The 26,020-nt window shown below is 40.9% G+C and overlaps 2 protein-coding genes across 5 annotated transcripts in view; one reads left to right on the top strand and one right to left on the bottom strand.

Annotated features, from left to right (window-relative positions):
• The first annotated feature begins 2,921 nt into the window (after positions 1-2,921).
• The window catches only part of Nol4 (nucleolar protein 4), a 322,474-nt gene continuing 299,375 nt past the window's right edge, over positions 2,922-26,020 (top strand). For 2 of the 4 annotated variants that reach the window (XM_052741636.1, XM_052741640.1), the window contains exon 1: positions 2,922-4,748. In XM_052741636.1, coding sequence (XP_052597596.1) covers positions 4,485-4,748 — 264 coding nt within the window. In that variant the 5' untranslated portion in view covers positions 2,922-4,484. Of the gene's footprint in view, positions 4,749-5,820; positions 5,938-26,020 lie in introns of those variants that run through there. The other 2 variants (XM_052741637.1, XM_052741639.1) reach the window with 2 other exon arrangements.
• On the bottom strand, positions 15,281-16,654 carry LOC128112581 (cytosolic acyl coenzyme A thioester hydrolase-like). Its single transcript, XM_052741641.1, is given in 2 exon segments — positions 15,281-16,329; positions 16,332-16,654. Coding segments are annotated over 2 exon segments (1,017 nt in total). The 5' UTR covers positions 16,596-16,654; the 3' UTR covers positions 15,281-15,576.

Genomic DNA, 26,020 nt, shown 5'->3' with positions numbered 1-26,020 from the left:
CTGAACTGCTTGTTGATGATTACTTGTTGAGTGCAAGTGTAATTCAAATGCATTCAACAAAGCATTTTTATTTTGAGCGCTGATCCTATATTGCTGTCCTTGCCATAATTTGTTGATAGCCTAGTGATTCATGAATATTCCTGGTTGATATATTAAATGCAAGATTTTCTATGATATATAAATTGACCACAGGGTTGAAAGATATATAACTTCTGTGATTCTTGCATATTATGGCTAAAATTGTGGACATTATAAATTTAAAAGTATTTTCCATGCAGCCATCTCTCTCTTCTTCACTATCTACTTTCCCTTTCAGCCTACCAGGACCAAGGTTAGGCTCAGCTTGAGGGCTGGTGTTGTATATCAAGTATAGAATCACTGTTTGGTGAGGTAAGCTGTATAAAGAAGCAATTCTGAAGGGCATCACCTATTAAATTCAAGGCAGCTGGTTCATGTGAATCATATAGATGAAGAAGAGGCTCAATATAACTCTCAGAGCAGAGCTGGGAAGACCTAACCCTGGAGAACTTAAATGGAGGAAGATGAGTTTGGAGTGAATGACTGAGGAAGGGTTTAAATTGTTGTTAGATATTACACCTGAGGTGGGTACAATTGCCCAAAGGTTTTTTGCCTCGGTTTCCCAGTCAATAATGTAAACACATCCAGAGGATGTCACATCCCTGGTTCCACTGCCAACAGTAGGATTAGGAACTTTTGAAAGACTGGCGTTTAATTCCTTTGTTCCAGTTTGAATAGTCTTTCCATGGTTATTTACTTCTTTCCCTGAAGAAGTACAGATGAGTGTAGCCTATTTTCATACTTGGGGGCTTTTCTCTTCTGCATCTAATCTAGTTAATGCAAATGAAGGTTAATGACATATCTGTGCACTGTCAGTTACTTACACTGAGGTGCTCCAATGTCCACATACTATGGACATTGTATGTCCACACACTATGGACATTGTATGTCCACAGACTTACAAATACAATGCATATATGTATGTGGTACATCCTCGACACCTACTAAATGAGGATAAAATTCATCCTAACATTACTCAGCAAAAGTCATTAGAAAGAGATTGAGATAGGACATGAATGATTCTTTACCTCCTCCCTTCACACTCCCTGCTCTTCTTAGAGCCTTCCTTTGTATGCAGCTTTGATTATCTGGTACTCACTAAATACCCCAGGCTGGGCTCACACCAATGCCAATCTTCATTCCTCTGCCTCCTGAGCACCGGGAGGACAGGACCTAGACCACTCCCAGCTTCAGTATCCATTTCTTAATCACTTGTTATATGATTTATCCATCAGGTCAGAGTTATTTTAGGAAACAAGAGAATATGAGTTTTCAAGGGCCATACAATCAAATTTCTCCTTGAACATGGGAAACATAGTCATGTAAGTGTATAGACACAGCACCAGGTACAGTGGAACTTTTATAACTCAATAAAATATTCTCAAATTCTAAGTTGCTGTCACACTCTGCTGGGTCAAAACACACAAATTTCATTGATACAACACAAAGTAAAATAACTAGGAAAAAGGATAAATATCAGTGTACAGTATAAATTATATCTTTTATTCATAATTTTTGAAGCAGGGGTGTATACATGGACTGTATACCAAAGTAAATTATATAGTCTTAGTATATATAGTCTTAGAATAAAAGAACTTTAGAGTCATTATTAAGGGGATTTGGGTGGGGAAAGTGTTTTAATTTGAATGTTCCAGAAAGGGTGCTTCCTGGTCCTGATAGTACATACAGACCTCTCAAATATCAGAAAGATCTATCAGAATAAAGACCCATCAAAAAGAATGCATAATTATGGACCAACTTTTTCTATGACAAAGTCAACTCCATAGAACTAGCTTACTGTTGAGCAGATGAGTACCCCAGAACCAAAAACCCTTCCAGAAACTTCTAGGAAACAAATGGACTACATACAACAAACTTACATCTCTCTACTTGGAATTATGCCCTATCTAGGATGTCAGAAGCAAAACTTTCAGAACTGTTCTTGAGAAACACAACACACCAAGAAGGGTAATTCATAATATCCCTCCATTTGTTCATGCCGTATACTGGTGTATTTAAGATACTCGGGTATTTTAAAACAGCGCGAGATATCTAAAGACAAACAGTAAAATCAATAAATTGAAAGTGACACCCCTCACTCTGAGGTGGTGGATTTGTGACTACTGTTTGACAGCAGGGGCTCTGAGTTCTACTGAACCCCTATTTACCGGGCAAAAATTCAAGGACTCAGGACAACCCGTTTATTGTATCATCCTTTGATGCAAAAGGAAGAACTAAAGAGAATAAAAGCAGTAAGGGTGGCCTCCAGAGAAGCAGAGCCGGTGTAGCAATCTTGCAAATTAATGAGAATTCACCCAGGACTCGAGAGCCACGGAGAGGGAGAGAAAGGAGGAGACAGAGGGGCGGGGGCAAACCTCTTCCTCTGCAGCTGGCCCAGTCCCTCATTTGTTGCTCCAATAAGCAGTAATTAGGTCCTGAGCTAATGGTGTCAGCTGATCTGCTGTTTTTAGGCTAGACCCAGAGGAAATCTCCATGGAAACCCTGCTGGACTCGTCCCCCCACCTGGATGCCTCCAGCTCCTTTCCGCCACCTGGCTGCCGCCCGGCCCGTTGCTACCTCCTCCTGCCTCTAACCTGCAGCCTGCAGCATGCGCACTGCCCCCGGGATCCCTAAATGGGACAATTCTGCCCGTGACGTCAGCGCCCAGCCGTCTCCACAGAAACTTTTGTCCCATTGGCCAATCAGAGAGCTTGGAAGGGGCCTAGGGGTGGGGGGTGGGAGGAGAGGGGAGTGGGAGGGGTGGGGGTGAGGGGAGAGGCGAGAGGTTTAGTGTGTGGAGCTGCTCGCGCAGCGCCCGGGCTGTCAGTCCCGGCTGGGGCCGCCTCGAGACCTTCCAGGAGACGCGCACCCCCGCACCCCGCGCCCCGCACACCCTCGCTCGACCACACACACGCACACGCTCAGCCTGGCCGCGCGGGAGCCACTGAGCAGCCGGAGAGCACCGGGACCGGCTGCGGGCGGAGGACTGAGCCGCGTTCCCACTGGGGCTTTCGCCGGGGAGACCGCAGCGAGCCGCCGGGGTGGGCTCGGACACCTCAAGGAACGCGGCGGGGGTCGGGCCACCGGGCTGGCTGAGCCCTGCGACCCGCGGGGGCCTCGGCAGGGAGTGCAATAAAGAGCAGCGGCCGCAGCCAGCAGGACTAGAACTCCCCTGGTTCCAGCGCCGCCGTGACACACGGGTGGAAATCCTGATGGAGGGATCGCTGACTTCGTTTGCTTGGGAAAATCGTCAGGAGCAACTCCGATTTGGCTCCTCGGAGCAGCGGAGGGGGGTCCATGACGTGGCAGTGGGAAAATAGACAACCGAAACCTCCCGCGTGAACTGCAAACTATAACCCAGGGAGGGGGAAGGACTGCTCGCTTCATCTTAATTTCACGCAAGAGGTTCTGGGCGGTAAACTTATTTCCATGTCTGTACCCACTTCAGCAGAACCCAGAGGGTCCTATCTTGGGGACACCATCATCATCCCGAAGAGCCCCAGCCAGCGGCCTGCTTTCCTGCTCCCACATTCCCGGGACCGGATCCCTGTTTGGGGTACTCCATCTATCCTGTAGAACTGTGGTCAGGTGTCTGTGAATACTGGGCCAATCTCTGAAACCTAACTCTTACAACCTACCTGCGATCTGGAATTTAGCCCAATACATCTGAAGAAATGGCATGTTGAGTCGTTTTTAGGAGACCTTGGTTTTCTTTTAAATTCCTGTAAAACGGGAATCTGATAGGCTGACCAACATGACAGGTAAGAACTTTCTGTCTCTCTAGTCCCGTCACAGAGAAGGCCAAGGCTGAGCTGGACCCAGCAAGAAGGAGAATCCAGGGACCCGTGTGCCCTTCCGAGCTCGCTGACTGAGGGCTGCTTTCGCTAGAGGCGCAGGGTTGGCTCCTGGACCATCCACTGGGGAAGCTTCTGGGGCGCGCGCCAGGAGACTGCCTTGTGCTCCACCTGCCCTGCCCTGGACACAGCCCTGGGGCGAGGCATCGAGAGACCACCTCAAGTTAATATTGGGATTTTTAATAAACCGAGAAATGGGATTTTAATTATTCAGAAACCCAGCTCCTCTGGGCCAGCTGCTGTTGGGATGGTGCTGGTCACACAGCATTAAACGGAACGGACCGTTAAGAGCACGAGAAAAGCGCCCGAGACAGCCTTTGCAATTACGAACGAACCAGACTTGGTAGCACAGGGCATTGATTGCTGGTGCCCATCCGGACCCTCCTCCTCTCTCCCTGGTCCTCCCCCCACCCCAACGGAGGCAGGCTCCCCGAGGCTCGGCCAGGACCTCGCGTCCTTGCATCGTGGCCCGGGCTGCATATTTCATGAGCCCGGGGTGAACAGGTGCGAAGTGCGCTGGGAGCATCCGGCCCACGGCAGCGCGGGGGGAACATGGAGAGCGAGCGCGACATGTACCGCCAGTTCCAGGACTGGTGCCTTAGGACTTACGGGGACTCAGGCAAGACCAAGACGGTGACCCGTAAGAAATACGAGCGGATCGTCCAGCTCCTCAACGGCTCCGAGTCAAGCTCTACCGACAATGCCAAATTTAAATTCTGGGTCAAATCGAAGGGTTTCCAGCTGGGCCAGCCGGATGAGGTCCGCGGGGGAGGCGGCGGCGCCAAGCAAGTGCTCTTCGTGCGGGTCAAGACCACGGTGAGCCGCCTTCTCTGTTATTTGTGTGCCAGAGCAGCCCGGAAGGGAGGGCGGAGAGAGGGGAAGGCAGGGAGATGCTGGAGCCACTGTTGGCTCCTTGCCGCCCACCCCCTCAGCCCCCTCCTCAAGTCTTCCCAGACGCAGTGGCCGGGAGTGATTTCCCTTCTTTTAGAAAGTCTTTGTGGTCCCTGATTTTAAAGCAACAGCGAACCTGCAGAGCAGGCGGCCCTGTCTGCCTCGGGGATGCGCTGCAGGACGGTGGCTGGAGCTTGCCTTCACCGCGTCTGGCGGTGCCTGGTGTTCCCCTGGCCAGGCCATTGTCCCATGTCCTTCACTGGGCTCCTGGCGCGTGTCCTACCTCCGCCGGGGCGCATAAAGGCCAGGCTGGAAGCCCAGCCGCACGCTCTGATGACACGGTGCTGATGGATAGATAGGCTACTGTGTCTCTTCATTGGCACAAAGCCTGAATGTGGCGGTCGAGGTGGTTTTGGGGCTTTCCCCAAGACACTATCCAGTTTTGTTGTGAGACAGCCAGCGGGGAGACACAGGACAGTCCGCGCGACTTGGTCGCCCCCTGAGGTCCTTGCCACGATTGTTTGGTTGGCAGATAAGGTCCTGGGCATTCCTCCTCCCCGCCCCCATCCCCTTCTTCACTTGCACCACTGAAGCTTCCTCAGCTAGGCGATGCACAACAAAGAGAGACGGGTTTGGGCGCGATCAAACGGTGTATCTGTTCCTCTTTCTGGGTTGGTTCTGGTCTCCTACCCACAAAGCTGTAGTGAACGAGGAACCGGCTGTGAGACCGGTATATCTCATTCTAAAACGCAGATGCCTGTGGGGCTGGGAGGCTTCAGCAGCATCCGCTTCCTTTGCAAGACTATGGGAACAGGGGGCTACAAGTAAGATCTCAGGTCAGATGTATAACACCTAGTTGCCTCATGATGGGTACTCACTTAGAGAGGGGGTGGAGGAGCTAGCTAGCACCCTTTGTATTTTTGTCTCGCTTTGGGATTCGTTGAGCTTTGCTCCTTCCCCCCTACCCCCACCCCACCCCCCTTTTAACTGGCGACTATTTCCCAGTGCACAGCTCCCTGAGGATGTTAGAAAGAAGGCTTCAGAAGGAGAAGGTTTTGCTTTCTCTAAGGTGCATGAAAGGCTCTGCCACGCTCCGTCTGGAGGACTCTCTCAGGTTTGGAAAGGAGCTTTGGGTTTCCCAAGATTAATTGGGAATGGTTGTTTGAAGGACGGAGGTTTCTTTTGGAATTTATATGGAAAATCTGAAAACAAAGATGAACTGGAAACACAAAAGTTTTTCCTCTTCTTCTTCTTGAGGTTCAGTTGTTGAAGGGTTTGCAGGAGGTAGATGTAAATGCTGCCTTTGCTTTCTTCTGTAGCACAGAGCGCTGCTTAAGACAATGGTGAGGTATTAACTTGCCTTGCTGGATGAAAATGACTAGCTGGGCATCATTTAGAGTAAGGTTTCTTTACATCTGTATGAGTGTTACAGAGAGGAATTGCTTTGTTTCACATGGATGGGGACTAGTATTAAGAATGGACAGAAAAAATAATTTATTGTTAAGCAAAGTGAATTATAATTCTAGCTGAGTAAAATGTTGTATCTTTTAAAAGTACTACTTAAATGGTAATCTATAAATATTAAATATTATATTATATATTATTGCTAGCCAGAAAGTTTTCCAGTTTTTCATTCTTTTTGTGTTAAATTTAGATTCTCTGTTTGGGTCCAGTGAGTTCATGCTTGCATAGATTTGATTGCAGCCTTTATATGTATTAGAATATGTGTCCCTTTAAAGACTAATTAAACTTCCAAATAACATAAATTTGATAAAGGTTGTACAGGCACCAAGACAATCGTGGGTGTGAGTTATTCAAACCAGCATTCACATGCTGTGACACCCATATTTTCATGTCACAAAAATAAACGTGGAGTTGTTAGAGAATTACTGCTAAGACATCTAATAGAGAGTGACAGGTGCAGGGGGGATAATAATGTAGCACGTGTTTCTCTTTCAGTAAAGATTCCATATATTAATGGGAGACAATGTGATCTGCCAGGTGATATTGTTAAATGATTTCCGTGTAGTATTTAAAGCACTCTGTGTTCCATTCAAGCCTAGTTTGAAACGTTGAATAGGATTTTGATTCATGAGCTCTTCTACTGTTCTTTATGAAAAATTTTCTGCTGCTCCTGACACAGAATTATAGGCTCCACCTTCTCTGAGAGGCAGCCAATCACAGTTTCAATCAGTTAAAAATAAATAAAATATCCCTTTTATCCTCCTTCCCAATGTCTAAATGTATTCCTTCACTCCCCCCCAAAATCAAAACATTCATTTGTCTTCATCATGGCATGGATACAATCGCCAAAAAGACAGAAATATGTTTTCTTCTCTTTCAAAGCATGTATATCGCATACATTGGTTGAAATGAGGAACTGCCTGTGATTGGTATTTTCAAGTAGATGGAGAGTCATTCTGAGCTCCTTAGGGTCTGATGGACATTGGCTAGTTTTCTTTTAGTGAGATATGCTTTGCTCCTGATGTTGCATTAATCCACTGCTGCTGATAATTAGACATCATTACTGCAGCAAAAAGAAAAAGAGAAAGAAGAGAGAACAGGCCTGGCTAGCTAATTAACTACTTTCATTTAATGAAAGGGAGACAGATAGCAACTGGGAGGGTACAAGAGCAGACTAGACACACTACAGAGTCTTAATTGCAACAAGACAGTCTGTCAATCTCACAGTTAGAGGAGCTGGGGTCTACTTCTTACTTTCTCCAAAGAATAGACACAGCTTTGCAGGGACTCTTTCTCCTGACCCTCAAATTTAAAACTGATTGTAAATAAAAAATTGTCAACAACTAGGCGGACTAAGTATGCCCTGTAATATTTGTCCTGACTGGGTCTGAAGCTGAGGGGACTTTTCTGTCACTGATGTTTAGATAACTCAGTGGCTGAAACAACACTGTTTGGTCACCAAGCAACACCATCCTGCAACTCAGCCATTTTAGGTCTGGACGGGGACCTGAATGTGTGCTCATATGCAGTTCGCTTAACATCCCATCTGCTTATTTTTTGTTTGATTTCATGCAAACGCTCTTAGTGCATTTTTAAAATTAAAAGTGTAAGAAATTCTGAGGAATGAAAGAATAGATACCTTAAAACTCTCCAAAAAAAAAAAAAAAAAGACTCAGCAAATATCTGACAGTGATTGTAACAAACTCAGTCAGAGACAATATCAAATAAGCAGGAGTATGGCTGTTCTCTTTACTGCTTTAAAAGTTCATTAGAAGCTTTTGATCCTTATTGACATGACATGTTGTTTTGTGACAACAATTAATTGAAACACAGACACAGTCTGAATTACCACAATATATTCTTCCACTTGATAGTATGGATGGTAAGTTAAAAATAATGAGAAAATTTAATCTTTCTGTATTATGAATAATGCACTGTCTTGTACTTTTAAAAACCTCATTACGTTGTATAAAACATTAATGAGAAATTTAGTAATCCCATGTTTGCAATCCTTCTTTTAGCTTTAAAGTAGTGAATACTGAAACTGCATAATCAAATCATAGAAGATTTCCTTGACCTATATTTGTAGGGAAAGACACCAAGGTGTAAGTTTTGCCTCCCTATACTCTCATCTATATTTACTTTACTGTGGAGCATAAAATGCAATTTCTTTCACAAAGGAATATGCAGTGTCTTTAGTGATGTGATTTAAAAATGATGATTTATTCAGTCCTCCAATCTGTAGCCTCAGAGTTCATATTGTTCTTGCTGTGCATACTACTAATTGATAACTGTAAAGTGATTACAATGAATATTCATGGACAAGATCATAAACAGTTAGCGTTTTGTTAGTTCTCTTACTATGGTGGGGTTCATAAATCCTTTATTCTAATCAGAGTGAGAGAAATAATAACTTAGGAAGAATCTGCAACTACTTCCTCCTTTTCTAACATCATGCTTTCGGAAACATCTCATGTATTTGACCTTCATCTGGAATTTGCTACAGATCTCAGAGAGGAGAAACTGTGCTCACAAATCATTATACTATGTGCCTGTCTAAGAGACATAAGACATCATAGTGTCATGTTTTTGCTAATCTATTCTTAGATAGAACCAGTTGCCACTGACAACCAATACATAGCACATAGTATCTACAACATCAGTTTTGGGAGTTAAATGGGGCCCAGAAATAATGCCAGCAATGCTGCTTATGGAGTGTCTTTAGTTGTTTCCTGTGGCATTGTCAAAAGGATCAAACCATCTATGGTCTTTCCTGTTCAATTTCTGTGTAAGCTCTCAGACACTGGGGACCTCCAGCGTAGGCCACTTGCATGAGTGTCAAATGGCAGGACACTTAGATATAAGCACCCCTGAAGAGAAGGACTAAGTGTGTGAAGACTATCCCAGATGAGGATCCTAAGAAAGTAACTCTTGACTTTTCCATCCATTCTCCATTGTCCTAAGAGTAAATACAATGCGGGGGTGTCAACACTAGTATTTACCTAGTTCTTTCTGTGCCAGCTGAATCCTTTGCTTCAAGATTTTATTTTGTAGACTCACTGCACAAAACAGAAAAAGGCGAAGAAGCAGATACTAGGATATGCAGCAAAACTTTTAAGACCTTCAATTTTGTGTTGGGGTCATATAGCTGCTTTTCTCACAGCTATTGTATTTGCTAAGACTTCTACTTTGATTGTCTAATTAAGGATGATCAAGATGAATCCAGTATGGTTTAGGTTATATCTTTTTTCCCCAAAATCTCTATATGCCAATATATGGATAATGGAAACTAGTTGGCAGGAAGCAGGGCATTTTATAGGGTATATGTCTTTTTTTTTTTTTTTTTTTTTTGGTTTTTCGAGACAGGGTTTCTCTGTGTAGCTTTGCGCCTTTCCTGGAACTCGCTTTGGAGACCAGGCTGGCCTCGAACTCACAGAGATCCGCCTGGCTCTGCCTCCCGAGTGCTGGGATTAAAGGCGTGCGCCACCACCGCCCGGCTGGGTATATGTCTTTGAACATCATTCAATCCTTTGCTCTGCTGGTAGTAAACCTGACATCCAGGTAAAATCTATATATAAAATACCAATAATGATACTTGCCTGGTTTTGCAAAGCAGTGACTAATAATATAGAACATGGCTTATATAATACTAATATTAATTATATCTGATATGTTATATATGTATGCTAGAAGCATGTGTCCTAAGTAGCATATTCCTGGTACATAGTAAATGCTGAAAAGGTAAACAACAAGAAATTATTATAACTATTAACAAAGAAGAGAACTCCAAGTTGTGATTATAAATTAGGCATATGTTATGAATTCAAAACCATGCCAAAACAAAGAATTAAAACACAATGTGCATGTGTGTATGTATACATGTGTATTGTTCAGATATTTATTATCATTTTTTGTAAAAAACAAATGACTTTAATTTATAAATCCTATGCATTCTTATGACTTAAGAAATGCCAATGAATAGATGGAAGGAAGAAGTTTACCAAATGTCTCATCTAGAAAACCACTACCATCAGTCAATTACTTTGTTGTCTCTCAAAATGTATATAGCAAAAGCAGTTTACATATATTGATTAATAGTTGCATAAGGACAAACAGAAATAATATCCCCAAACTGGATTTGCAATGTTAGGCTCACTCAAGTAAAATATATATAATTTTACCAAAATGTAACAAAATGTATAAAATTGAAACAACTGCTAATACACAAATTAATTAAGAGAAAAAAATAAGGAAAATCAAGTGGTTGAATGACATTGTTCTTTTAGGTGGAAATTTCAATTGAATATGTTATTATTAACTTCCTCCCACTATAGAGGGCAGGAGTATTTTCCTTTCCTCTGAGCTTCTTGTCACTTAGCTCCTGGTTTTTATTGCATTTATTAGGTTAGAGTTATTATGTGTTAGATAAAAATATTTATTATATAGTGTAGTTGTGTTTGTGCTGTAAAGGTTTTCATATTTATACTATAGAATTTGGCTCTCACAATGTTTTCCTTTGTTCATGTCTAAAACTATCTCAGGCATTTTTACCTAGTTTTCTTTACCACTATTTTTCAGGTTTGGCTGACTCTTAAATCTGATTACTACTCTTTCCTTAATGAATAGTTTGTGTGATGTGTTCTTTGGGGCTTGTGTTATTGAAAATATTTTTTTTTTCTTGGCCTCTACACCTAGATAACAACTTAATGATAGATTCTTCTAGTTTTCCCTCAGAACTTTGCAGAACTCTCTTGTATCTTGTTATGAGGAAAATCTTTTTTTTTTCCAGTTTCATAAGTTGTTTACTTCTTTTTCCTTGGAATTAAATCATTTCTCTAAGATGAATTTGCATGCTATTTCTCTATATTTTTATAGGTGATCATACTCATGAGTTGTCTGAGTTTTCTGAAAATTCCTGTGTTATACTTTCTACTGGGTACTTCCACAAAAATATTTCTAAGTTTCTCAATTGAAAATACAGAAAATGACATTTTTTCTTCATAGCCTACCCCAGCCTAGGTCCTATAAACTGGAATCTCTCTTCGAATTCTCCTTTTCCCCATGTATGGCAACACAGTTCACTTTTTCATATAAGCTAAAAGTCTACGTGGCGTGGCAGATTGACTTCCTTTCTTCTTATAATCAGTTCTTGACAAATGGTTCCCTTCCTGCCACTGACTCCCTCGGTCTTGTGGCTCTCAGATTCTCATCACCAGCCGTATGCACCATACGATGTTCCAGTTGCTTGGTAATTTGGTCATTTCTCCAAAAACTGTTTTGAAGATAGAGATTCAAACTCTACCGTAACCTGACCTAATGTGGGATTTGGTTTGTGTTCATTATGAAAGAAATAAACATTGTTTACTAGCTGTTGTGTGGCTATCTATTTATGTGAATATGAGAAGATTTTTTTTCTCCCTTCTCTATACTTACATGTCTGTCCATCTGCCCAGGTAGTCTTAATCACTTTAGCTGTATAGTTAATTACTGCTAAGTATATTCACATTTGTGTGTGTGTGTGTGTGTGTGTGTGTGTGTGTGTGTGTGTGTGCTTGAAACATTCCCTTAGAACATCTTGTATACTGTACACCCTTTACCCTTTGATTTTTCCTCTAACCCCTGGATTTGTCTTTTTGTAACTGACTCATTGTGCTTAAGACAATGTATTCAGAATTCATTCATGCTGTAATATGAGACAGAATTTCCTTCCTTTGTGTTTGAATAATATTCCATTTCATTGAAGATGTACAACCATGTTTTGTTTATGCATTATGCTGATGATTATGTAGGTTGCTTCCATTTCTTGGTTATTATGAATACCACTGATATGGAATTGTAATATATAAATATTAAAGTAACAATTGTTTTTTAATATATACCAAGATATGTGACTGTTGAGTTATCTGGCAGTTATGTTACTATTTTATAATCATCATCATCATCATCATCATCATAATACTTTCAGGTAACTAGCAACTATTTTCAATGGCAGTCATAGCCTTTTTCAGTCCTACCCTATAGTCACAAAAATGAGCACTCTTTAAGGCCATCTTAAAGACTGGTCAACTATTGACTTTATTTTCCCTCAACAGTTCTTAGTGTTGGGGCTGGAGAGACGGCTCAGCAGTAAGGTGCATGTATTGCTCTTGCAGAGGACCTGGATTCAGTTCCTAGTCCCTACCATGGGCAGCTCAAAGCACTACACACTCAAAGCTGCTACACACCAGCTTCAAGGAATCCCATGGCCTCTTCTCTCCTCTAGCCTCTGGAGGCACTGAACTTATGTGCACCCCTCCCCCAATTTTTATATTTGCATATAATTAAAAATAAAAATATCTTCAAAAATTTTTCAGAGATCATATATCTTATTTTAGCAACTGAAAATATTGAATGCTAATGTGATTGATATATTATATTGATACTTTATGCTTATGAAGTTCTTTAGGTAAATTATTGAATAATTCATTTAAAGTGAAATATCGTTTACAATCTTCACAATAATCCTGTGGTGCTATCAGTTTCTTATTAAATTAAGGTGGATTTATCAGAATCACTCAGCTGTGGGTAAGAAAATATTTAAATGGGATCGATGATCCTTGAAATAAGACATGTATTTCTAAATATTTAAGTAAGGTATTCCAATGACTAAAAATCTTGAATATTCCCCCAAAATTAGTTATTGCAGATTAATACCCTATACTAATAGTTAACACACTGTAAAATTTGTTAAAACACAAATATATAAAGATGAGCTTTAGGTCTGTCTATCTATCTATCTATCTATCTATCTATCTATCTATCCATCCATCCATCCAAGTTTCAGTATTTTGTTCCTTACATTGATAGCTTGTCTTTCACACTGCCTTGGGCACACATGTGACAATTTCTTCATGTATCTGTCATTCTGATCCTTAGTCCATAATTACTTCACCATAGTACATTGTGATTCACACTATTCACTTCAACTAACATATTGCCTCCTGCTGTATAAGGCCTGCCTCTGTACTTAAAAATCACAACACTAATCACAGCCCTGCAGATTCACGGCATTACAGAAAACATTTGTGCATACTTGATGTCTACACCATTGGAGAAATAACTTCAAGGTGTTTTTAAGGGATGCTACACAATCTCAAATAACTAAAACATAGGCTACAGTAGAGATGATGTTGAAAATGTGAGCTGGGGTGAGATTATGAGGGACTTCTAGTGCTTACATTAGCTTAGATTTTATTCCGAAAGGAATGATGGCTGCCCAAAATGTCATGACTTAAGTAGATTTGTGGCCATAAACTGAATGTTCTCAATGGTTTATGAATAGTGATAAATATAAATTAAATGAGTAAAACATTAAACTCACACAATTCAACATATTATTTGAATAACATTACAGGTAATAAAATAATTATTAGGCTTCAAATCAATACAATTCAGCAACTTCTTGTTGCTGAGTAGTTGAGCCAGGCTACACATATCATATTTTTTAATTCTAATAAAATATTTAAAAATAGGAATCTATCAAACTTAGGAAAAACAGATTGTGTCAGGCCACTTTGTGATAAATAGCACTTTTGACTTGAAATTTATCTGTTGCCTGCAGATTATGTAAATAGCTCCATGTATCTCTTGAGACACAGAATTTGTGCTTTCAGGCAACAATTCAAGTATGTTCCTGAGCTGTTTCTTGCCTATATGTTGATTTTATTCCCATTTTATTACTCTGTCCATGCCATGGGAAGTCCCATGATTCTCCAATTTTTGTGTGAATCGTGGCAAGAAAGTTTTAAGACAATTCCCCAATATGCCCACTTTTGTGTAACCTCATATCATGGGCAAGGCAGAACCTACACGTGTGCATAGGCAAGGTCAACCTTAAGACAGGAATGCTTAAGGTGTCTCTGACCTAATAATTTCAGTCTTTTTATACGTGAGGCTGCTAGGAAAAAATCGTATAGACTCTTGTGCCTTCTCTTAGGCTCTTTTCCTTCTGTATGGTAGTTTTTTGTCTTTTATTTTGTTATATTCTTTAGAATGAATGAATGAATAAGTAAACGAGAACCCAGCCACTAGAGTGAAGGGTAACACCTAAACTGTCATTTATACCTGCTGGGAGGAAGAAAATCAGATTTCTCCATGGCACCACCCTAGGACTGGCCTTATGTTTAGGAGTAACTGACCCACATACAATGAACTGCACAGTTTTTTTGTGTGCTTATATTTGGTTATGGTTTGATGTTTTAGTGTTCATTTCACTCAAGCATAGTTTTATTTTGCTTTCTTGTTTGGGGATGATGTTGTTGTATTGTTTTGTATTTATTTTTTTTTTGGTTCTGAGAAAGAACTTCTCGTTGGGTGGGTAGGTAAGGGGAAAGGATCTGGAAGGAGTTGGGGAGGGGAAGAATATGAGCAAGATTTATTTAAATTTAAAAATTGTTCAATACAACTATAATAGAAAGTAAAAATATTAAAAAAAATTAAACAGATTAAAAACATAAGAAGAAAAAGAAAGCCTGCAATGTATTCAATACCAGGTTGACCCTCTCTGTAGAGGAAGAGGGGACAGGTTGCTGAGAGCTGATAACTCTTAGGTTGAATCTGTGTGTTGGTCATTATAAATGGTCCAGGAGTACACACAAGAGTGCATGCATCCATAATGAATGGTCCTGCAGTACACACAAGCATGCATACATCCATTATGAATGGTCCTGCAGTACACACAAGAGTGCATGCATCCATTATGAATGGTCCTGCAGTACACATGAGAGTGCATGCATCCATTATGAATGGTCCTGCAGTACACACAAGAGTGCATGCATCCATTTGACATTCTGGTTTTATCTCCCTTGCTTATGCTTCAAATTGAGGTGTGCATTTTTAATATTTTGGAGACCTTCTGTATCATTTGTTGTATAGATAGATGTATATCCTCATCATCTGTTGGCTACTTGTATGTCTTCCTTTAAGAAATATTTGTTCAGTTATTTGGTCCAGTTTTTTTTTCCAGACAGACAGCAGCTTTATTAGTGGTGCTGGTTTCTTCATAGACCATTCAGTGCTCTGGTGTCCGTGGTGGCCTTTGGGACAACACTGGGGAGCAGTTACTGGAGGGGTATAAATAAAGCTTTGGTGCACAGGTTTTGGGAATGGGGCACAGGTAACACTGCCACGCAGTGCTTCACAAAACTAGCTCTCAGTGGAAAATGGGGTTTTGGCCAAGGGGGTTACTTCTAAGTGACTGCACATGGGCTGTTGCCTCAACTGTGCTGACCCTGGGGCAGCAGGATGACACCTAGGGTTGAGGCTCTGTGTGGCCCTGTCGCTTTGCCTTCATCTGCAGATAGCGGCCTTTGCCTTCTTCAAAGCGCTTCTTCTCATCCTCAGTCTCAGGCACAAGCTGAGGTACAGGCAGTGGCTTGCCATCCTGGTTCAGGGACACATAGGTGAAGAAGGTACTGGTGGCCCGATACCGCTTCTGTGAGTTGTCCACTACAGGGTCAGCGTCCACCAGGACCTCAATTTTCATGGGCTTATTGCTCGTGAAGGTCATACGTCCAGAGATGGTGATGACGCAGCCTTTCCAGATTTTGTCGTGAAAATTGATTGCATCCACAGAAGCTGTGACTATGTTGGTCTTGCAGTGGCGTGCAGCCACAATCCCAGCCACCTCATCCATGAGCTTCATGGTGACACCTCCGTGCACGAAGCCATGAAGGGTGCAGTCCGAGGGCCCCACCAGGTGGATCAAGCTGGACTGGCTGTAGCTCACTGTGTTCGACTCTGGGTTCAGGACAGGCTGGACAATGTCCCTGTTCCTCCACTTGGTCTCCATGCGCTCCAGCTTCTGGGCTTCACAGCGTTTCCGACCCTCTTCCTCCAGCTCCTGCCGTGAATACACAATAGGAGGCACCTCGAGGACCTTGTCCACGTTCTTCAGCGACAGGGGCACATACCACAAGGTGGCCTTATTGGTCAGCTTTTTGGTACCTGTGAGGATGTTCTCTGACATCACGTGGACCTGGACCTCCACAGAATGCTTGGAAGTGTGTAGGTGATCTCTGCACTGACATGAGCCACCTCACTGATGCACAGGGGCGACAGGAAGTCAGTGTGCTCTACCCGGGCCAGGACAGCCACACAGCGCTCCCCATTCTGGCTATTACAGTGCCGGGTGCTGATGATGACCCCTGCCTCCTCAATCATCTTCAAAATGGTCCCTCCATGAACATTGCCAGCCACGTTGGTATCATCTGGCCGAATGATCCGGCAGATCTGGATGGCGGACGGTGTGTCTGTGGCGGGGCCTGACATCTTATCTGCGATGGTGGACGGCAGCGGGAGCTGAGAACAGGTGTCTAGCAGGCCTGGCGCCGAATCTTGGTCCAGTTTTTTTTTTTTTTTTTTTTTTTTTTTTGTTTGTTTGTTTGTTTTGTTTTTTGAGACAGGGTTTCTCTGTGTAGCTTTGCGCCTTTCCTGGAACTCGCTTTGGAGACCAGGCTGGCCTCGAACTCACAGAGATCCGCCTGGCTCTGCCTCCCGAGTGCTGGGATTAAAGGCGTGCGCCACCACCGCCCGGCTTGGTCCAGTTTTTAACTTGGGATATTTATGTGCTTTCTGTTGAATTGTTTGGTTTCTTACACATTTTGAGGTTATTCTTTTTGTCAGATATTTAATTTTCCAATACTCTCTTATGTTCTGCAGGTTGTCGTTGTGTGATGTGAGTTTCCTTTGTTGTATAGAAGCTTTGTAGTTTGACGTGACATCACAGCATTCTATTTTTGCTTTTGTTACTAATGCTTTTGAGTTCATATCTAAAGAATGTCATCACTCAGACAAATTTTGTGGAGTGTTTTTCCCAATATCATCTTTTCGTACTTTGAAAGTTTAAGTCTTGGATTTAAACCTTTGATTAATTTTGATTCCATTTGTATATAAGACAAAACTTATGCAATCATATACACATTGTGGAATACTATTTAGTTATGAATAGGCATTCGTGACAACATACCTAAACTCGGAGGTCATGATGCTAAGAAAAATGAGATGGGCAAAGAAAGACAAACACTGTATGATCTTACTCATACATGGAATTGACAAGAAAAAAACCCACTGGATTTATGGAAGTAGATAAGAAAATGGTGTTTACCAGAGGTTTGAATTATTCATGGGTAGGTGAAAGTGAGGAGATGTTGTTTGAAGATATGTAACCACAGATGAATAGGAAGGATGAACTCAAGTGATCTATTTACTCTGCAAGGCTACCTACAGTAGTTATGAAGGCAGGATGTATTCTTGAAAAAACTGTGTAGTGTGCTTGTCAGTTAGCTGATCCAACCCTTCCATAGTGCATGCATACTTTCTGTATTATACATGTATATTTATATATGATAATCTATATAGTAAATACATTTTCATCTGCCAAGTTGACAAAGTTAAAAGGGCAGAAGACACCTCAATACACTGAGAGCACACTTGATCAACATCCGACAGAATCTTGGGGACTGAAATCCCACAATTACAAAAAAAAAAATGGATTCTGCTAGCAAACAAAAGGAGGGTTGGAAGTGAGTCTTTCCCTAGGGGAGCTTCCCCATGAGAGAGACAAATTCAGCATCATGAGAAAAGAAGCAGAGGAGCTAGTTAAAACATGCTGGCTTTCTGACCTACCGCTAGATAATGGACCTTTTGCACCATTCAGTTGGTAGTAATTTGTTATTCAGTGAATGATAATTAGTACATATACCTTTCATGTAAAATTTCCCAAGGGATTAGTGCAATTAAAACGGGTTAAGTTAGATTATGATTGTTAAGCTCTGAAGAAGCAGATGGAAACAGTTTAAATTATTATTTTCTCTAAGATTTAATTCATGATCATTTTTTTTTTTTTTTTGGTTTTTCGAGACAGGGTTTCTCTGTGTAGCTTTGCGCCTTTCCTGGATCTCACTCTGTAGACCAGGCTGGCCTCGAACTCACAGAGATCCACCTGCCTCTGCCTCCCGAGTGCTGGGATTAAAGGCGTGCGCCACCACCGCCCGGCAATTCATGATCATTTTTTGGGTTATGGTGAATGGTGGTCCATAACAAGATAATCTATAATTTAATAAAACAAATAACCTATGATAAAGCATTGAAACATTTAATGCCAATCAATGACATTAAGGTATACATATATGTATGTATACCTATACACACATATACAGAGATATGTGTACAGTATTTGCATATATTTGATATACATACATATATATTATTCATGTATGCATGTATATTTATAATTCTATTAAAGTTTTTATTCAAAAAATTATTTAATTGTACTAGATCTGTCACAGTAAAGTGCAGTGTGGCATACTGTCTTCCACAGGAAGAGGAGCATCTGTAAAAATAAATTATTATAACCAAGATGTTTCAAAAAAGATTCAGCAAAATGTAAACTTTTCTGATTAGAAAGAGCTATTATGCAACATAATTCAGAAAGCATATAATATAAGGTAATGCTTTTTAAAATGACCTACCCACTGCCTGGGGAATAGACTATAGGAGAAAGTAGAAAATAGCAGGATCAAGCATATATATATGTATATATATATATATCTCTATATAGATATATATACACACATATATATTTATATATATTTGTTAAACTACTAGAGGGAGATGGAAAATAGGTTTTCCTCTTTCTGTTGAGTTTATTTTGATTTTCTCCTGTTCTCACTGTCTGGAGTTTGCTCAAGTGTTCCACACTTCCTAATTTTAATCAAGTGTTCATTTAATGTAGTTATCTCCACAGTTATAGATTTTTCAAGTGTTTTGGAGCCATTAGGAAACAGGGAGGCTGAGGAAGATTCAGAATGCAAGTGCAGGAAGGCAAAGCTTGGTATAGATAACAAAGAGAAAACTGCCTTATGGGCGGAAAGCTAATCTTTCTGTTGCTGGCTATTTCTCTCCCGTTTATTTATGTTTTCAGCAATAAAGACAATTCTATGGAATACTGAATCTAATTGTTGTGTACAAGGTGGTAGCTATGGAAATCATTTGAAGCACAGTCTTTTAAGTTTTTTTGTTTGTTTGTTTTTTCATTTTGTGAGTGGTCAGTGGCAAAGTGAAATTGTCCCAAGCCTGGGTGAGACACATGGGGCCTTTCTGTTGGTTCTCACTGCCAGATGGATGGAGGATTTTAAGGGTTTAATCCAGGGACATGGGGCAAAGCTGAATGGCCCATAAGGGGATCTAATGTCTTGCTTGGTCATAACCATGGCATGCTCTCCACAATTGACCTAATTAGATGAGATTTCAAATATACCATCAACTGTTTGTTTTAATATCAGATATGGGTCACTGTTCTCCAGGACTTTGTGCTTATTTGCCTATTGGTGTTTGCTGGGGTCAAGGCAGGAGTTTTTGTTATGTTTGTTTTAGCTCATTCTTTCTTTATAAAAGTTATCCTTACAAAACCATTAATTTAGTTGTTGGGCTCCTTAATTTGGAATATGTTAATTTAGAATTAGCAGCAACTTGAACAAGAGTAGGGTGACATTTAGTTTGAACTACGTATTAAGGGTTTTGTAATTTTCCTAAATTTATAATTAAGATCACAAAGGGAACATGCTCATGATGAGAAAATCTTTCTTAAACCACCTCTATCCACAGATAAACAATTGAGATGTGTATTCCTTTATAAATCCCTATTTAATAAATCTGGTGTTAGAATAAGTGCCCTTTAGCTCATTTGCATATTTTGCTGACCTTGCATGATGTAGAATGATTGGTGTATCCTAGGATTTTTAGATAAGGCAGTAAGATAACATTCTCAATTCTAAACTTGAAAAATCAAGACTTTCAATCATGACTGACAACCAACATCAGTTTAAAGTACTGAGAGGGCAGCCCTGGGCTGTTGCCTGCTGGGAAGAAGGAGAGCACTCTGCACAAGACTTCACCAGTGAGAGAAATTTCTTTGCCATCAATGGCAAAACTGAGTTCTTGGGCATGGCTAGGCATAGTCAGGAAAGGGGAAGAAAGGAAGGAAAAGTAAGGAGTAGAGAGGAGCAGAAGAGAAAAAGTGATAAGTGGCATTTGACCTGCCATGAAAGTATGAATTGAAGGTAAAATCCCAACAGTGAGAGTGTCCATAGGATGCCACATCACCACAATGGCTGAGTTTTTTGTTTCCTGAAAGCTTGTCATTACTGAGAAGGAAGTTTTCCTACTGATGTGCCTGCTGCCATAATTTAATCAATGCCTACTATTTTATCTTCTCTAAACCCATACTTAACAAAACCCTATTATTTTGGTCCCCACTTGATTGTCCAAGGAGAAAGCACGTGCTGGTTGGACTATTGCCAGTGGTGGTGGAAACATCTGCTATACTTCTCAGTATAAATAAACAGTTCTCTAAAGATTTCAGTGTTTTGTGAGTTTTTGGTTGGGTCTGGAATCTCTATATTTAATTAACTTATGTCCATCTCCAAAATCCCACTGCAAGGCAGCTATAGGAACAATGCCTCTTAGAGAGGGAACCGAATGGAGTTCACTGTTGTCTGGCTTTCTTGGAATAGTGCCCTCGGTTTAGCCAGCCTCTCTTGATTTCTCTCCCTCTGCTGTCTTCCTACTGTATTATTTTCTAAAGCATGGTACCTAGTACATTTTTTTTAGTTATAATGATGTGATGATTTAATGTAACTTTTGATTCAGCTCTCTGATTTTAAATTATCACTACTAACGTTTTCAATATGCAAGTGCATCATTTCAATAATTATATGGCTCCACAAATAATCAAGTGTCTAACGTTTTCTCCACCATTTCCAGGTAATGTGTTACTTTATTCATTTCCTACTTGAGGCCTTCCTTCTCAGAGAATTATAGGGATTACTTATTTTAAAATATATGTGAGCGAGACTCAAAACATTTAATACCAGGGCCTTTGGGAGACATTTGTTTGTGGATTAAAAATGAGTTTTGGAAACAGGATGACTTATTTTTTAGGTACTTATCAGTCAACTATGTATCTTGTTTCCTTGAGGGCTTCTGAATCTTGGTTTTATTAAAATGATCATGTTTGTTTACATGTGGCCAGATAGCTTAAGATGATGCTATTCTAATGAGGACACTAAAATTTCTGAAAACAGTATGAAGCACTGCTCCCAAGAAATCATTGGCAGGAAGACCACACATGTGTATGGCAAGGGCAGTTTCATGGCTTTTCATCTCTTGGAGTTAAAGCAGAGTTGACTTAGTTATGGATCTACCCAGTGAGAGAGACCGTAGAAACAATCTGCTCTCTGTTTAGAGAGCCAGGAAATGAGACTACCTCACAAGAGAAAGGTTAGGAGTATCCTCCCCTCCCTCCTCCTCCATCTCTTCCTCCTCTTCTTCTTTTTCTATTCTGTCTTCACTAGCAGCCTATCAGGATTGCAAGTACAGGTTCTAGGGTCACCTGCCTGCTGTTGTGGTGCCAGTACCAACGGAAGAAGGAACCCCAAGGGGTAAATTTCTTTCTTTTCCAAAGGAACGTGAGCAAAGGACAAAAGAATGAATGTAAGAACCCATTGCTGGGCTGGAGAGATGGCTCAGTGGACAACAATTGCTCCTTAAACATGAAGTCCTGAGTACAGTTCAGCCCCCACATAAAAATCTTGGTGTAGTTGCACGTACACCCAAATCTGCAGCACTGTAGGGGAAGACACAGACATCCCTGTGATTTTCTGTCCTCCAGCCTTGGTCCAGATTCATTGAGAGACCTGGTCTCAAGAGGAAAAGATGAAGAGGCCTTTCCGGGCCTCTGCTTGTGCATCCTTTGTGCACATGTATACAACACACACACACACACACACACACACACACACACACACACACACACACACACACATTGCCACTGCAACTTCCCTTTTCTTTTCTGCTATGCTTTCCTGAAGATGGCTGTAGTGACTTCTGATTGTGCAGCAGTAGAAATTTAAGATTTCAAGAGGAGCCAAGGTTTTCAGGCCAAGGAATCAGAAAAGAGGTGCATATGTTGGAGAAGAACTATACAGTATCAGAGAAATCCCACAGAGAACATCCCTTAAATTTTGGTGTAAATTGAATAGATATTTATGCTATGAATCTTCAGAGCATATTCAAAGCATCAGACCAAAGTCTTTGACATGGTAAAAACCCTGGCATAAGTTCCAGACTATCTCCCCAAACACATAAGCAGGATAGATGCAAAGAAGCCCAAGTAACTTGGAAGAGTGAGCTGAGGTTGAAATCACTGTTGAGAAGGCCAGAGTGAGAAACTAAAGGAATTCCATATGCAATATCAAGACATATCACTCTTTCATCACTAGGGCAAATTTAATAGGACCACAATCTTACAACATAATATTCAAAATGTTCAAGAGATAAAGTGCAATTGTTAGGTCATCTGAAAAAATAATATAAATTAGGCAAATTCTAACATGAAAAATACTGCCCAAATACCAACTCTGATTTTGATAGATGTTGAAATTATGAAGGATTGTAAAAGGGGACATCTTCATATTTTACACAGGAGGTATAAACTCTCCTGGATGAATGCAAAGATAGATGGTCTCAGCAGAGAGAGACATAGCAGAATCACTTACACTCAGACTGAGAAGTATAATAAGTGATTAGAATTCACTGCCGTATTTAAGTGTAGAATGGAGATGGCAGATGAAAGACAGACCAGTAAATTCATGCTGTCTGAGAGGCAAGGATATTAGTCAATTTTTGCATTACTGTGACCATATACTTGGCACAGAATAACTTGAGGAATGAAAGTCTTATTTTAGCTCATGGTTTCTGAGAAAGGTTCTGTCCCCTTGTCCTGTGGCTTCTTACACTTGGATAGAACATCATGGGAGTGTGAGCAGGTGACAGAGGAAAACTATTCAACTCACAGCTTACTATACATAAAGCAGTGATCCAAAGGACTTCTCTACCACTACCTGAAGAGACCTACCTACTGCCACTAGTGCAGCTGATGCCAAAGTTTCTAGAGCCTCCTAAAAGAATGCTACCATCTGAGGATCAAACATTAAAACCACAAATCTATGGCAAATGTAATTTAATCTTTGAGACAAGGTCTCATGTACCTAGACCAGCTTTGAAGTCACCGTTAAGTATAAGAGTGATATGAACCCTGAAACTCCTGCCTCCATTTCCCAAGTGCTAGATTACAGGTATAAGCCAGCATGGCCAATTTATATTTAAATCATAACACAGTAGAAAAATTAAATATATATGGGCTCAAGAATCTTTTGGATTATCTCAGGGAATTGTATGTTTGTGGCTGCTGGAATCATAGAAAAAGAAATTTATTAAGAGAAAAGGGAAAACAATGCTTGAAAGTTTTTCAGACTTGATTGAAAATTTAAGCTGTTCACTGAAAATCATGATAAACTTGAAGAAAGCTTTTCCCAAATGTGCTATACAGAAAGCAATGCAAGAAAGCTGTATCAGACAGAAGCAGCCATGACAAATTGACAAATGACACATCATAAGTTGGTAAACAATAATAAGCATTACTGCAAACTCCACATTAGAACCATGGAGGCCACAAGACAATTTGATTGAGTCATCCTGAAGTGCTCAAGAAGAATTACACAACTCATGTGAATTGTAACTCACTAGATGCATTTGTTCATGAACACAGAGACAGAGTGCAAGCTTGGGGTTGTCCTAGATGCTTCTCCAGGTTTCTTGATGTCATCATATGCCAGTTTTCTAGAAAAAGACAGTATTTAGAAATATTCTCATATGAAGAGAAACCATGAATTGTTGCAGCTAGGGTACAATAACTGCTGAATAATTTTCAGGATGACGGAAAATGATTCCAGGAAAGTATTTAGAAGTTCATTATTATAGCAAGAACAATATTAGATATTAATCATTTTTCATCATGTAAAGCCTTTCAAATATGCATGATTTCTGAAAAATAAAATTACAGAATTGTGTGCTAAGTTTTCATGTATGCATGTATAATACAGGTGACTGCATGGTTTTCATGTATGCATGTACAATACGGGTGACTGCGTTTGCATGCAAGCCTAGTCTTTGACTATGGAAGACTTTAGTTATAAATCTACAGAGAAAGAAACCTGGAATTCTCCAAGTATTTAAAGATTAGAAACCATACTTCTAAGTAATCTCTGGATAAAGGATATTTGAAGAATATTTATGGCAGTAAATACTTATCCTACAAGAGAGGGGATGTCTTAAATCAATAATCCGGGTGCCTGCCTGAAGAATGAGAAAAAGAAGAGCAGACAAAACCCAATAAAATAAATTCAATTTTAGTTAATTTTTAAAATATTTCTTAGAGGGGAGGGAAGGTGGAGGAAGAGGAGGAGGAGAGAAAGGAGAGAGACAATGTGTGTGTATGAGAGAGAAAGTTGTGTGTGTGTGTGTGTGTGAGAGAGAGAGAGAGAGAGAGAGAGAGAGAGTGTGTGTGTGTGTGTGTGTGTGTGTGTGTGTGTGTGAGAGAGAGAGAGAGAGAGAGAGAGAGAGAGAGAGAGAGAGAGAGAGAGAGAGAGAAGAGAGAAGAGAGAAGAAAATACATATGCACACATGTACCACTCTAGTTGTAACTGAGCTCATGTGGACGGTCTTGGCTGCAGGTGTCTCCTTCATTCTGGTCCCATTTCAGTTAGTTCTTGATAATTTCATTACATTTGAGATCCCTGTTTTCAAAATGTTACACAATGCCTTTAGTCTCAGCATGAGGAGCTAACCAGGTCTTGGATTCCAGGGAATCTGCATAGTTGCACCACTTCTCTATATGCTTCTCCTATCCTGCAGCTTGGTCCCATGATTTATTTGGTGAATAAATGGAATTTGCACATTTGGTGCCCCTTCCCCAAATGGTTTGGGATCATTCTGATGTCATCAGATGAACATACTTACACTCATGGGATGCTAGGAGGCTATGCCATGACATTTACTAGCATTCAGTTATTTCTAAGGTTCACAAACCATGTTGGGCATAGAAAAATAATTGAAAGATACGGCATCTGCTCCATTGGAAATGTTGGGAAGTCCTATGGCTTCACTTTCCTAGAATCCTTAGAGTTAGAGGATGGGAAGGTGTGGAGAATTCCTTCTCAGCAAACAAAAAAATGAAATTTCTGTTGCCTTTTAAAAACAAGACTTATTACTTTAATGATGTATGTGTGTGTGTGTGTGTGTGCGCACGCGTGCATGTGTGTGTGTGTGTGTGTGTGTGTGTGTGTGTGTGTGTGTGTGTGTGTTGTAGGGGGTAATGTGCTTGTGTGTGCTTTCTTCAGAGTCCAGAAGCATGGAATCTCCCGAAACTGCAGTTACAGGTATTTTTGTGATGCCCAACATAGGTGCTGGGAACTAAATATGGGTCCTCTGTAAAAGCAGTGTGTGCTTTTTTTTCTATTTAAAAGTTTTTTTTTTCATTTTACATACCAACCACAGTTTCCTCTCCCTCCCCTCCTCCTACTTTTCCCCACCTTCCCCCCACCCCACACCCGATCCACTCCTCAGAGAGGGTAAGGCCTCCCTCCTATGGGAGTCAACAAAGTCTGGCATATCAAGTTGAGGGAGAACCAAGCTCTCTCCACCCTGCATCAAGGCTGAACAAGGCATCCCTCCATAGGGAATGGACTCCAAAAAGCCAGTTCATGCACCAGGGATAAATCCTGGTTCCACTGCCAATGACCCCACAAACTGCCCAAGCCACACAACTGTCACCCACGTTCAGAGGGCCTAGTCTA

This window comes from Peromyscus californicus, unplaced genomic scaffold (genome assembly GCF_007827085.1).
Source record: "Peromyscus californicus insignis strain IS unplaced genomic scaffold, ASM782708v3 Scaffold_17__1_contigs__length_78620276, whole genome shotgun sequence".
NCBI classification, from domain to species: Eukaryota; Metazoa; Chordata; class Mammalia; order Rodentia; family Cricetidae; genus Peromyscus; species Peromyscus californicus.
Note: the sequence above shows the minus strand (reverse complement) of the source record. Positions and strands in the feature narration are given on the sequence as shown.